Here is a 13,807-nt window from a genome sequence, read left to right as displayed (position 1 = left end):
TAACTATGTGAAAATTATGCATACTTTAAAAAATTAAACTATGCTGTGGGAATTATAGGACATGTGTGATCTAAATTCTGCAAGCATCTAAAAATCCAAATAATTTAAGGCAATATTTATACTCCAGAATAAAATAATTCAACATTTAATTCAAAATTTTCTGTAAAACATTAAAACAAAATCTCCATAACTTAAATACATCATTATTTTTAATACAATACAAATATCTGAATAGTACACAGGATAAAAATACATGGAGAAAACAGCACAAAGGAAGGTTGTAAAGGTGTGGAGTGTGATATCAAATAAAGAAGGCAAGGAAAACACTCACTGAAAAAGATTATTTACATAAAGTCTGGACAGTCATAGGGGGCTCATATACCTTGATGTTTTTGAAAAAAAAAAAGATTCTAAGAAAAAATAACAAGTGCAAAGAACTAACATAAGAATTGGCTCAGAATGTTGGAAAAAATGTAAGAAGACATCGTCTCATCCAAAAGATGTAAGAAGGATATAAAAGGTGAGGTCATCGAAGTGAGAATGAGGGTCTATTGAAGGTGAACTATATTATATTAATCCAAGGACGTTTGATTTTATTTCAAGTGAGATGGAAAACCATTGAAAGGTTAAAGGGGGAAAGGTGATATGAACCAACTGTTTCTATGACTTATTTTTTCAGAGCAGGTTTAGCTTCATAGAAAATTAAAATGAAGGAACAGAGACTTCCCACTCAACTTATTTTATCAGACCTCTGTGACTGCTGTTTTGAGACTAACTGAAAGGGCACTAGAACAGAATCCCATAGCAGTTAGGAAGTACTTGCAATCCTCCACATGTGAAATGATGACTTTCTTGGACTGAGCAATGAAGTACGGGGTCAGATTCTGAATATATACTGATGATTGAACAGACAGGAGTTGCTGACAGGTTAAATATAGGCTATGAGAGAAAAAGAGTCACAGCTGACCTTGTTTTCTTACTTGACCATCATGATCCATTGTGTTGCCATAAGCAGATTGAGAAAACTGAAAGAGACAGGTTTTAGGAGAGGAGTTTGAGATGACTTAAATACCACTAGGGCACAACTGAATAGAGAGTCAACTATGCAAGTAGATATATAATTCAGGGGAAAGATCTGGGTTAAGTAAAACTTTATTATTAATGATACAAAGGTTAAAGTTTATTCAAATCTGTAATTAATTAATTATGGTATTACCTAAAAACCATTTGATGTGTCTTCCTTTGAAGGAAATTTTTATGACCTAAAAATGCTTACAATAAATATTTTGTCTTCTCAATTAAAATAGAGAACATAGTCTAATATTAATCCTTAGAAATTAAAAAAAAATCACAAATGTTATCCTATGATACTGTAATTTGGCTAATTGCCAAAACTGTCACATAAGATTTAGAGATGTTAAGCCACTTCTTTTTGTCTTATAAGTTTTGATAAATGTGTAAATATATTTGTTTCATGTATTCCCTTATTCCCTTATAAAATAGGAAGATTACTGATTTATATTTTATTTATATAAATAAGTAATCTTATATAAATAAGATTACTTATTTATTTATATATTTCCAAGTCTATGATGAAGTATAATTTAAATGTCCTATAATTGTTGAGAACACCTGGTGATTTTACTATGGTTTACTATTCCAGAAAAAGGAGCATAGCCCCAGTAGCCTGATTATTTGTCAGAGGATCCAATGGTGACAATAAACTAAGATCGTAGAGGCAGCAAATATGCACTGACCCTGCCAACTGAACAAATAGCCTTCCTGTACTTTCTACTTATTCATGTGATTCTATGCCATGCAGAAAAAATATAACCATATGATCTTGTGTTATGTGTGCACTGCCCACTTCCCCAACCTTACCTCACATATACCCCTTTTCTTCTGTTCTCGCCAGACTGCATTTTTTCAAGTCCTTTATTCGGGTCCTTTGTGGAGTCATTTGCCCTTCTGCTTCAGGCCCTCATGTCACTGCCTGGAACATTCTTTCCTCCTCACTTAATTTGATTATTCAATGCCCAATTGTTATTTCTCAGGGAAGCCTTCTTCGGCCTTACTGAGTTTCTATTCTGTGTTCTTCTAAAACCATGCACCTCTCCTTCAAAGCATCTAGCATTGTAGTTGTATATCTACTTGCATGACTGATTGATTACTCTCTTCTCAAGTAGATCATAAATTCAATGAGGCAGGATTGTGACTAACTTTGCCTAGCAACTAGTCTGAGCACATAATAACCTCCAACATAATAACCTCTAACTGGATATGTGATTGAATGAATGAGCTTAGAATCTAGCATAAGTCCATAAGAGGACTTTGATAAATATTTATTAATAAATAAATTAATATTATAATATTAATCAGCTTTTATTAATTAATCAGCTTTTCATGCCACTGTTATAGCAATATTCACATTCCATGAAAACAGAAATTGAAATTCTGTCTTTGTAGCTGTGGCATCTAACATACTGGTGGTTCCCAGAAGGTGAAAGTCATTTAAAATCTGAAGTTATTGACATACTCTATCCCCAATTTTGTTATAACAAAATACTTACACAGACAGAAATGTGAAAGCAAAAATAAGACCAAAATTCCATGTATGGTGAAGAAAAGAAAGAACAGCCCATTGAGAGTGGATGTTTGAAAAGTACACCACTTCTGATTAAAAATAGTCAAGGTTTTTAAAGAGCTAATCACTAAACACTAAAATTATATTGCCGTTCAGCTTTCATGCTGACAAGAACAATGCTCATTGACATCTAATTTGTCATATGATTTGGAGACGAGGATTAAAAGAAATTATTTTCTGTATTATAATCAAGTGAACTACTCAATTCAGTTCTTGCAGAGTCAATGCAGTTTGGCAATACAGTATTTATCAAAAGATTGCAGCAATAATTATCTTCCACTTAACTCACAGTGTCTTGTTATACAAGTGAAGTACATTCTCATTTTTGGATATATTTATTTTCTATTACAGATGGGTTATAGACCCTTGGCTTTGCCTCCCAATTATCTACATAACTTTATAAAGCACCCAGGCTTGGATTCCATTCAAAATCTACTCAATCAAAATCCTCAGGGTTAAGATTGGAAATAATTGTGATTCTAAGCCAGCAATCAATTCCCTATCCTCTTTAGTGAAAAGCCTTTGCTTATGAATTCATTCATTCATTAATTCTTTTGACAAATGTTTTATTTTCCATCTATTATGCTCCACATACGGTGCTAAATGCTAGCGTTACATAGGTAAAGGAGATGGGTTTCCTGCTTTTACTGCATCAAAAATATTCTGTGATAAGTATTCAAGTTTGGGGTAAGTACAGTGTGTTTTAGGAGGTTGTGCAAAGTCAACGTCCCCATCTTCAAGGTTGCAGTGAAGTATTCCTGAAGGAGATAAAGTCTAGAGAAAAAGCAATGGTCTGCAAACTGGAAACACGATCAAGGTAGAATCACAGGTGGCCTGGAGGCAACCAGACATAGATGGTTTTAGAAGATCATAAAAACTTCAGCAGAAATAGGCTCAATGTATTTATGTAAACCTGGACAGCAATTCATACACATCACCATATGTATCACATCTGTGTTTTTTGTTTAGGTAATTAAAGAATAAGTCTTTCCGTGAAGACTTATCCAATGCCTATTGCATGGCTTGCTCTATGCACTTTGGACACATTTGAATAGATAAAAGCACACATCTTAGTGCTTTTGATCTAACTAAAATATAAAATAGGAACAGAATATAAAAACAATTTTTTTATAGTGGGGATTGAACCAGGGGTGCTTAACCACTGAACCACATCCCCAGCCCTATTTGTATTGTATTTTGAGAGAGGGTCTTGCTAAATTGCTGAGGCTGGCCCCAAATTTTCCATTTTCCTGCCTAAGTTTTCCAAGTTGCTGGGATTACAGGTGTGTGCCACTGTGCCCAGCTCTTCAAAACAATTCTACAACTACTGTCTATCAATGTTATAAGCACTTGAAACTTGTGTTGAAGATACTAATTCATAATATAATAACTATAATACATATGATTATATAAATTACTTCTTTTTTATATTTATTTTTTAGTTCTCGGCGGACATAACATCTTTGCTGGTATGTGGTGCTGAGGATCGAACCCGGGCCGCACGCACGCCAGGCGAGCGACCGCCCGAGCCACATCCCCAGCCCTATAAATTACTTCTAATCCAAATAATTACTTTTTTAAAATAATCATACATAGGTAGGTTATCATTTCTCTGTTATTAAGCAAAGTCAGACAATTAATCTCCAATACACACAAACTAAATGAAAGACTCAAAAATGACTATATGACAGTAATATTTCAAATTACCCATTTTACAGTGGGATATTCTTGAATTATACTTTCCTTTCCCATTCACCAGTAAAAAGGGGAAATGATCATTTATTATATATATATATATAATATCTTATAGCAAACCACAATCTTAGAGGTAATATAAGTAGCTACAAATATTCAGAAGCATTTTTGAAGAGAATGTCCAAAACATTTTTCCAGATGAAAAAGCTAGAAATAAATTCCAACTTGTTTACTTTTGAGATTGAGTAAAGAAAAGGGGGGCAGGGGATATATAATCACTGATAATAATATGACATGAGAGGAGGTCCCAAACTTTAACTTCACATCACTCCATGTTAATTAGATTTTAACTTTGCTCCAGTACACTTAGTGAAAAAGTAAGACAATTAATGACCCAAATAACAGCAATTAGATACTGTACATTCTGTCATTGTGACAGACACTGGGGAGACGGATAAAATGAAGTCACACTTATAGCTACCCAACCACCTCAAGAGGAAAGCTGGCATATAAATGAGTAATTGTTTAAAACTGTAAGGTTTATTTTTTGTAAGCTATGTGTCTTTCAGTTATATTCCCCTAGTTGATGATATTCCGAATAATTTTTGGATAATCAGGTCTGGTATTTTTATATTGAAAGCAATAAGCAAACATATATATACATCAATCCCCAAAAGTAGAATAAGACCTGATGTTCCCTGCCATAAATTCTGATTGAATGTGCTACTTAATTTAACCAAGTTAACCCCAGTCTATACCTTGAACTTCAATGGACACATCTATGAACTTCTTAAATAAGTCAAAGGAACCAAAGTAATTGATGATGGCTCCCAGCGACTCCCTGTCTCTTTTCCCTCACCTCTTGTGCAGCAGTTTGTCCATAAAATGGCTAAGTGTTGATATGGCTTCCACTATGGAACCTAAATGTAGGATGAAGAGCTATATGAATGGTAAAATTAGCCTTTCCCAGGGCCTCTTTACATCTCTCCTTGTAGACTCAAGTTATTCACACGGTTGACATGAGGCTTACTGTGCTACAGATGCATGATTTATGCTTCGATGTTAGGCCCCCAGAGCATCATCCTCAAAAGACAAATCCAGAGCTCTGTGCAAAAGCAGTCGGAAAGGAAATCTAGTAGAGGAAGGAGATTGGGCTAGGGCAGGGTGGATCTGAGGGGAAAGAGGGACGGATTGGGGAGCATTGTGAACTGAAATCGATTTCCATGCATGAATGAGTTTATCAGGATAAACCCAACTACTATGCATAACTATGAAGCTCTAATTTTTTTTTAAAGTAAACATCAAAGTGGTTAAAAGCCAGGACTCTGGAGCAAGATTATCTGTGTTTCAATCCAGGGTCTATCACTTACTGTGTGACTTTAGACAAAATAATTAACTTTTTATTATCTATTTTTCAGGTCCCTCATGGGTAAAACAGATATTCTGATATCAGCTGATTTCCAGGACAACTGTCAGAACAAAACGGGATTCTCTATGAAGTTTCAAGAAAACCTGGTACACAATGTGTTAGCTCTCACTATCTGTATCTTCCTGGAGATATGAGGAAAGATTTCATGGATCAGCGACCAACTGAGTTAAATCCTGAGATATAAACTGAGAGAAAGTGAGTACTTGATAGATGGGAAGAGAACAGATATTCCAGGGAAAGAATTTCAAGACAGGAAAAAAAAAATCAAGCAAGGAGATTAACAAGGCTGATGTGCTGGGTCAATAGGAGTGGCACTGGAGAGGAGAGAAACGTCTGGTCATAGAACACACACAGGGGCCACACACTGAAGGGCACTCTGTGTCATGCCCAACCATTCAGACAATTTATGCTCAAAGTCAGTGAAGTGTTGTGAAGACTCACCAGCATTCAAAAAGAAGAGTGATAGCCAGCACACCACTGTTAGACTAATCAAGAGAGAACCAAAGACATCTCTTCAACATCATGCATGACTCATGTTTTCGGCAGAGCTAAGAGCATCAAGTACGCACTAGAATTCTTACAAGCCTAGTCAAGCATCGCAACCACTACTCTTTCTGGCAGTCATCCTTTCAGGAAGTTGTATGTGAAAATCTAAGTGAGGAAGGAAAGCCAACTACCTCACACTGTCTAAGGTTCATTCCTTTAGGCCCGGATGTCAGTTTACCAGTCAGACAGAGGAAGGAAGCTTCCACTGATACTCTATGCGCTCAAGTTCTATGAATAGGGACCTTCATTTTCCTGTTCAGTCCCAGGCCATTCAAGAGCAATTAAATTTGGTTAAAATAAGAAAGAAATGCTTTTTAAGAAAAAAAAAAAAAAAGAAGGTTTGCGGGGATTGCAAAAGTTGATTGTGCTAAAGCACTTTTACACAGGTTTGTTTTAGTTCTCAATTGTCAAGTCGTATTTAAGCTGCTCTCTTACTCTGAAATATGATAACCTTTCTTTTCTCTGAGTTCTTTCTCCTAAATTAATAGCACTGTCTCTAATTCCATGCACAGCAAGCAAAGAGTTTATTTTACCAGATAACAGTAGGTCTGGTGATCAGCCAATGTCTAAAGAACCACTAGCCAAGTCAGTAGTAGGCCAAGGACTGCAACTGATAAATAGATATTACTTGCTAAATCACTTTAAAATTGTCTTTCATCTTCTCTATAAACTAGTATTATTCATGCTATCCTAACAAAAGTGAAAGGAGAAAAAACATTTACCTGTAAAATAAAATTATATTACAGTTTGTAAGCAGGAAAAATAAATGTATTACATGCATCCAAATAGAGAAGGCAATTCACAAAATAAAGGAAAAAAAAAGACCAAGATTTTGAATTAAATTATAAGGGAAATTAGGAGGAAAATGTCTAAATTTAGGAAGGCAATAGTGTATACTAAAAGCTGCACTGTAAATTGCACTTAAAGTTGACTCTTTAGTGAGAGAATTTAGGGGACATTTCACCTTTTTATAACATTTATGCATTACTTTCTTCTTTGCTAGCGAAAAAAGCTTCAATGGTTAAAAAAAAGAAAAGAAAAGAAAAGAAAAAAACAACTTTGGTTTCCTCTCACCACTCCCAGCTCAGGTCACATTTCCCCAGTTTTAAATGAGGGAAATGAAGGAGTAAAGAAAGCAGAAATGCAGACCAGCAATCTGCCCACACTTTGTAGCTGCCTTGAATTCCTAATGAACAAACCAACTGCCCTTAATTATTTCTCCAAAGATGGAGAGCTAAGAAAAGTGTATTTAGGATCCAGTGAAATTTTGGCTATTATATACCTAAACTTAATCATTAAAAATATGTGAAATGATGGAGATGCCTCATTATTTATAAAACACCATGCTTATATAAATTGTTACTCCCTACTATAACTCATAGTAAATGCTTCCACAGTATCATTTTCAGGACCTTAAGGACATTGCTTTACCCTAAGGATGGAACAACTCTTAATTTATTAGAAACACTAGCTCTTAACGGTTGGATTTTGAGAAATAACTGTTGAGATATAAAGTAAAAATTTTCTTTCTTTCCTCATAATTTCATATGTGATGATAAAATTTGTCAGAAATGATGATAGCATCACAGATATCATAGTAATCCATTAAGAGTATTTCCTGTAAATAAACTGTCCCTTTATTGACAAAAAAAAGGTATGTAGTTTCAGCTGCTTAGATAATTCAAAATAAAAACTTCAATTGGAATTTGCACTATTAAGTTATCTCTTGTTTTTTTCTAAATTTGACGATGTATGAGAAAAATGATTGTTAACACATAATGAGTGCATAACATCCTAATGATCATCTGACTTATGAATCAAGGCTATATGACATAAAATATAATATAAAATCAACTCAAATTAACATCAGACCATTTATTTTCTTTGTTTATAAAAATATGCTATTTTCTTAGCTTCTTGAAAATTCAAATTCAGACCTGGTCCTCTGTCAACAACTTTACAGAGAATTAACAAATAAAAATAAAAAAATAAAAAACCTAAGTTCTTATTCCAACAATAAACGAATACAAAAAAATCAGAAATTATTACCCTTTCTAATCTGATGCATATAGCCTTATAGAATCAATTAGGTATCTTAACAATATTTCTATGATGAAATGATCAAAAATTGTCTTTCTCCAAACTTAGAAAATTGAGGAATTCTGAAATGCACTCTGTAACACTATTTCCCTATCTATTAATCCACCTTCTTATTTACCTAAACTCCAGCAAACATACCATTAGGTAATATTTGGTAAATCTATCAAGTCTCATCCATGTATCAAAAAAGCTATTTCTCATCACTATTACAGATCTTCACCCTATACCCTCAGAAAAAAATATATATTCTTATATTTTTATGAGAAAATATTAAGCTAACAACCTTCTGTACCTTAGATTCTTCATTAGTAAATAAGAAGTTAGGATTGATAAGCAATTACTAGAATTCCTAGCTCTAGCATTGTCAAGAAAGAAATCTCATCAACACACCTTTTCTTTGAAAGATTTATCTTTTTATTACACAAACTTGTTCAACCAAGCTTGATTTGTATTCTTGTTATCAATTGATAGACAATGATAAATAAACCAGAGCCTTGATAAATTGGCCAGAGCAAAACTTATCTCAGACAAGAACATTTTTAGAAAAGAAAGGTAACTATTTACACATTTTTATCGGATAAAAAGCCAACCCACAGATACAAAAAGAGGTGGTTTGCTGTGCTGCATTTTAGGGCTAACTTAACTTGACCAACAATACAGTCTTTCTAATTTAATCATTAGTCAAAATAATTAAGAAATCTTTAAAAAATTAAATTGTAAGAAATCATACTCTATAGAAATACATTTCCCATTTTGCTACTTTATAATTTTAAAACTCTACAGATATCTCCTAAAGAGTCCTCATACTTTAAAGCAAATTGTCACTTTGAGATATTAATAAACAATTTCAAAACTAATAGACAATTAAGTGAAAGTGTTTGTAACTAACTGACAATGTATGTGCCACCTGAAGTCACACTGTCTGCATAACACATCTAGGGAGGTATTTCCCAGGAGCGAACTTTTAACTTTACTTTTTCTCTATTATAGATTTCATCAAGTTTGAATTTAAAAAAAACAAATGGTAAGACACAATATTAATAATCCTACCAAATGCTGCATTTGTTATCACAGACACATACCATCTTTTAACTGATTTCTAATTAAGTAACCGAAGGGAACAAATCTGCTTTCCTTGCAAGGTTGGATTAGCACACACTCTGGAAGCCAGCACCATTTCACCTGCTGATCCTGGGCACTCAAAACAACACTTCAGCAAAGTTCAGTACCAATAGCTGACAAGCTACCAAAATTCCTTCTAAATTTTTTTTCTGAAATTTTATCAACATTTTGTAAGACATATTGGCTTACCTACCAAAAGCTGAATACCATTCTAATTTTAAAAAAGCTTCAATTAGGTATTAATTTTCTTAGTATTCAATTATAGATACCTCTTATTCAAACACCTGCTAAAACTCATATAGGAAATCATCTTTCTTAATACAACCATACTGCAGTCAATATAAATTCCAGGAAAATCTCAGGTCCTACCTATAGTAAGTCATGGCCTGTCTTTTTAGTGTGAGCCCTGTCTCTCTCTCTCTCTCTCTCTCTCTCTCTCTCTCTCTCACACACACACACACACACACACACACACACACAGTCCTGAGATAAAACAAATATATGAAACATAAACTTGAAGCTGATATAATGCCAGTTTCTTAAAATTCCACCTAATCTTTACCTAATCCTTTTACACTAAATCTTAGTTAAGATTAAAAATTTTTAATACATATGTTAAAGTTTCCCTAGTTTGGATTTTCAAACTAAAATGACTGTGCAAAATCAATTTATTTTATCCATTCACTTCCAAGATATTTCTCTTGAATTATTTTCTTTAAAGTTTAACTTTATTATGAACCCAGAACTTTTTCAGTCTTCAATGATCTAATTTTATATGAAAAAGACTGTTTTAAATTTATTTTTTGGGGTTTAGTACTGAACCACACAACTGCACCTCAGGGAAATCAATAAGTTATAGTATGATGTTAGAGTATAATGCCTTTATTTAGAAACTGGTATAAAATCTTACTCATTCCTCAACTACAAATATAAAGACTTGTTTTAGTGCTTGACACTGAGTTTATTTTTCCCTTATGTGTTGATTCGGAATTTGAAGTCAGTGTTCCTCCTTTAAACATTAATGTAATATAATTTATTTTTGGACATATATCAGGCAACAAGAATAGATGTAAATAAATATGCCTCTCACAAAGCAAAAAGCACCAAATGTCTTAATATACCAAACATCAAAATCCTGCAATATGAATATCTAAAGTGTCATATAATTTTCAAGATATTTCATTAAAAATGAGAAGCAAAATCCAACAGCACCTGATCCTTATACTTCACTATTTCTCGCATTACTTGGCTTTATACAACAGAAGTTTATTTTTCTATCATTTATTTGGTGTACTACTGAGATGTTTGTTTACAAGTGTTTCAGGTATGTACCCATTTTGAAAATAAAAAATTGAAAGCATAGAAATTTTTTTCTTATATTCTTAGAACTTTACTGAAGGCCCAATGTGGAAAAGAAAAATCTGTATTTTCAGTTAAATAATCCATTTGGCAAATTCATAGAATAATGTGCTTTGAACATTTAGTTCATCAGTCTTCACTGAAGAATTTCTCAGTTTCCACATTTTTAAATAAACAGCTGCCATAAAAATACTCATGCCTACATGTGTGTGCAACATGCTGAAGAAGAACTGCTATATCCATTCCTCCTTAATCAAGTGTCCTTTCCCAACATCTCTTATAGTCAGAGGGACTTTAGGAGGCCTTTCACTGTGGCAGATGTTTGAATTCCAAATAATAAACAAAACCAGCAGAGGGCAGAACTGCTGACAGGATTGACCAATCCAAGTGGTGACCAGGTACCAAAGGTAAAATGCAAAATTTTTGATGTATTCTACTCTCAAAGATGCCTATTTGTCCTTTAAAATGTGGAAATGAAGTAACATAATCCATATAACGCATTTCAAAAGTCAAATATAGTCGTCATTAGAAGTTCTAACTGTAGTCACCAGGAAGCTTCACAGGCAAGAGTAATCTAGCGCTGCCTGCCACTCTGGAAGGGGAAAACCAAAGCTTGCAGTAGGAATACCGATGTGGTGGCAGGGTCTGACTTCCAGGAGCGCTAACTTTCATGAGGGAGAGCTCAGATCTTGGCATCTGACTCAGGACCAGGCTCGGGTTTCTGCTAAACTGCCCATTTGGGGCTGGCATTTTTTTTTTTTTTTCATTTGTTTCTCCCTTATCCTCTCTTCCCCAACCTCCTTCCTATTCCCGGGCTTCTCTCCGCACTTTTGAGAAAGCTTGCTTCCTACTGTAAATTGCTGGCGCTCCCAGAACTCCAAAGGCTTTAGCCTGCCTGCAGTGTCTACAGCACCTAACGGACCGCAGCCTCCAGATGCTTTTTCGGGAAAGGGAGGGGCCAGGGAGGGAGGAGGCCGAGAGGAGGAGTGAAGTCGCTCTCCCTCCTTGGGTACTGACAGGGCTGCAGTCTTCTGAGCAGGTCTGGTCATTCAATATTTGGTGGTGCCACGTAGGAACTTTTCCTTACCTCTCTCCTCCCACCCCCCCCCACGCCCCCTCCCCTTCCCTCCCAATCCCTATTCCTCCACCCCCACCCCATTTGCTTGGCGACTTTCATCATTCTCCAAAAGAACTGCACGTCCAACCTGCAAGAAGAAGTATTTGGGGGAGCGGGGGAGGGGGATCTCATAGAAGGAGGGAGCTGAAATTCAGAGAAAAGTGTTCTCCCTATCTTGAGCCCTTTCCTTATAATCTGTGGAGTGTTTTCCACTGAAAATCGCTTCAAAGTGACACACACACACACACACACACACACACACACACATACACCACTCACAAAGTGTTCTCAATCTTCCAGATTCATCCCCCCCCCCCCAGGTTTCTCTTATATCCCCCAAAGTAAAACAGCCTGTTTCTCACTTCGTTGCAGACAAAGAACTTTATCAAGGTTCATTTTATACCCTTTCTCTATATTTTCTCCTCAGCTCACCCTTAAAAAGATATTCCCACTAGTTAGGACCTGAAGAAACCAAAAAAGATTTGTTCAAAGGGCAGTTCTGAGAACTGTACCTCAAACAAAAAGCTTTGTACAACTGCCCCTCTGTTCAAGGTAATATTTTTCCTCCTTTTCAAAGAGACTGGAAAGTGGCGAAAGGCATTTTCAGCCAGCTCTGTGCCTGACAGATCTTTTTCCCAGCTACCTACCTCCTCTCCCATTACTGTCCCGCCTACATCCATCCCTCAAGGCTCCGCTTTCCACTTCCAACCTGGTGGCAGCTACAATCTGGATTTTATTTAAGAGAATTTTTGAGGGGGAAGGGGGAGGGGCGCAAAAAAGGAGAAAGACCGACGGCAATATCCCACCCACCCCCCAAATCCATTTTTCCTTACCTCCTCTGACCTCTCTAACTTGGAAGAAGAAAGTCAGTGCGAGGGTTGTTATGGTGAAATCCCAGAGCCACCGTTTCGTTTTCCACCTAGAGGACCACGGCTCCATCTCCGAGCCCCGCGCTCACAACTGTGAACTCAACCCACGAATTGCGATTGCAGACCGACTTCGTCCCTTCCAAGATTTTGCCGATGTTTGCTACACAGCCATTGGGGAGGGAGAGGAGGTAAAAAGTCAAAGGGCTTTTTTTTTTTTCTTTTAAATTTGATGGTTTGCTTCCTTCCTGTCTCTCGCCCCCTCCTCTCCCTCTCACTTGGCCCCGCCGACTGGGACCCTCCGTTCCGTCCTCGGCCGGGCCCTGCCTTCAGACTGAAAGCAGATGAGGGGCTTCAACCAAAAAGCTGAGAGTACTGCGTACCCCTAAAGGTTTCATGCCGTCAGTGGGCAGGACGAGAAGCTCCGGGCAGCCCCCTCCTCCGCCCACTCTCCTCCCCGCCCTCCCTGCGCCCCCCTTCCCTTACCCCGGGCGAAACTGACTAGCAGACTGAGGGTCAGACCCAATCACACGCCTCTCGGGAGGCTCGGAGCCCGCCCCCCTCTCCCTCTGCCCAAGAATCAGGACTTCTGCAGGCCCAGCCCACCAACTAACCCCCCAACTCTCCATTCCTCTCCTCCCTCCTCTCCTACCCAAATCCTCGAAAAGAAATGGGAGGGAGCTACGCGGGACGCGTGCTTGGCTCCTGCACTTTGGGAATGAAAGGAATTGCAGGAGAGCCCCAGAGCACACGGAGTTTTCAAGGAGCTTCTGTATTCAATAAAAACAGCTACTTGTCTACTTGCACCCTTCTGTTAGCCTCTCGTTCGTCCGAGGGGGAGGGGAGAAGGCCAGCAGCGTTTGATCGGCCACACCGCTGGAGTCCTGGGCTGGCAGCCGTAACCTTATCCTTGTTGCAAAAATCTGCTT

At 36.7% G+C, this 13,807-nt stretch overlaps 1 protein-coding gene across 4 annotated transcripts in view; it reads right to left on the bottom strand.

Moving 5' to 3' along the window:
- The window catches only part of COL11A1 (collagen type XI alpha 1 chain), a 220,433-nt gene extending 206,999 nt beyond the window's left edge, over positions 1 to 13,434 (bottom strand). For 2 of the 4 annotated variants that reach the window (XM_081306561.1, XM_081306564.1), the window contains exon 1: positions 12,846 to 13,268. In XM_081306561.1, coding sequence (XP_081162687.1) covers positions 12,846 to 12,951 — 106 coding nt within the window. In that variant the 5' untranslated portion in view covers positions 12,952 to 13,268. Of the gene's footprint in view, positions 1 to 12,845; positions 13,269 to 13,364 lie in introns of those variants that run through there. The other 2 variants (XM_081306562.1, XM_081306563.1) reach the window with 2 other exon arrangements.
- Positions 13,435 to 13,807: the final 373 nt, after the last annotated feature.

Source organism: Spermophilus citellus (genome assembly GCF_964194105.1).
Source record: "Spermophilus citellus genome assembly, chromosome: 9".
Taxonomy (NCBI): Eukaryota; Metazoa; Chordata; class Mammalia; order Rodentia; family Sciuridae; genus Spermophilus; species Spermophilus citellus.
This window is presented reverse-complemented; position numbering and strand designations above follow the sequence as displayed.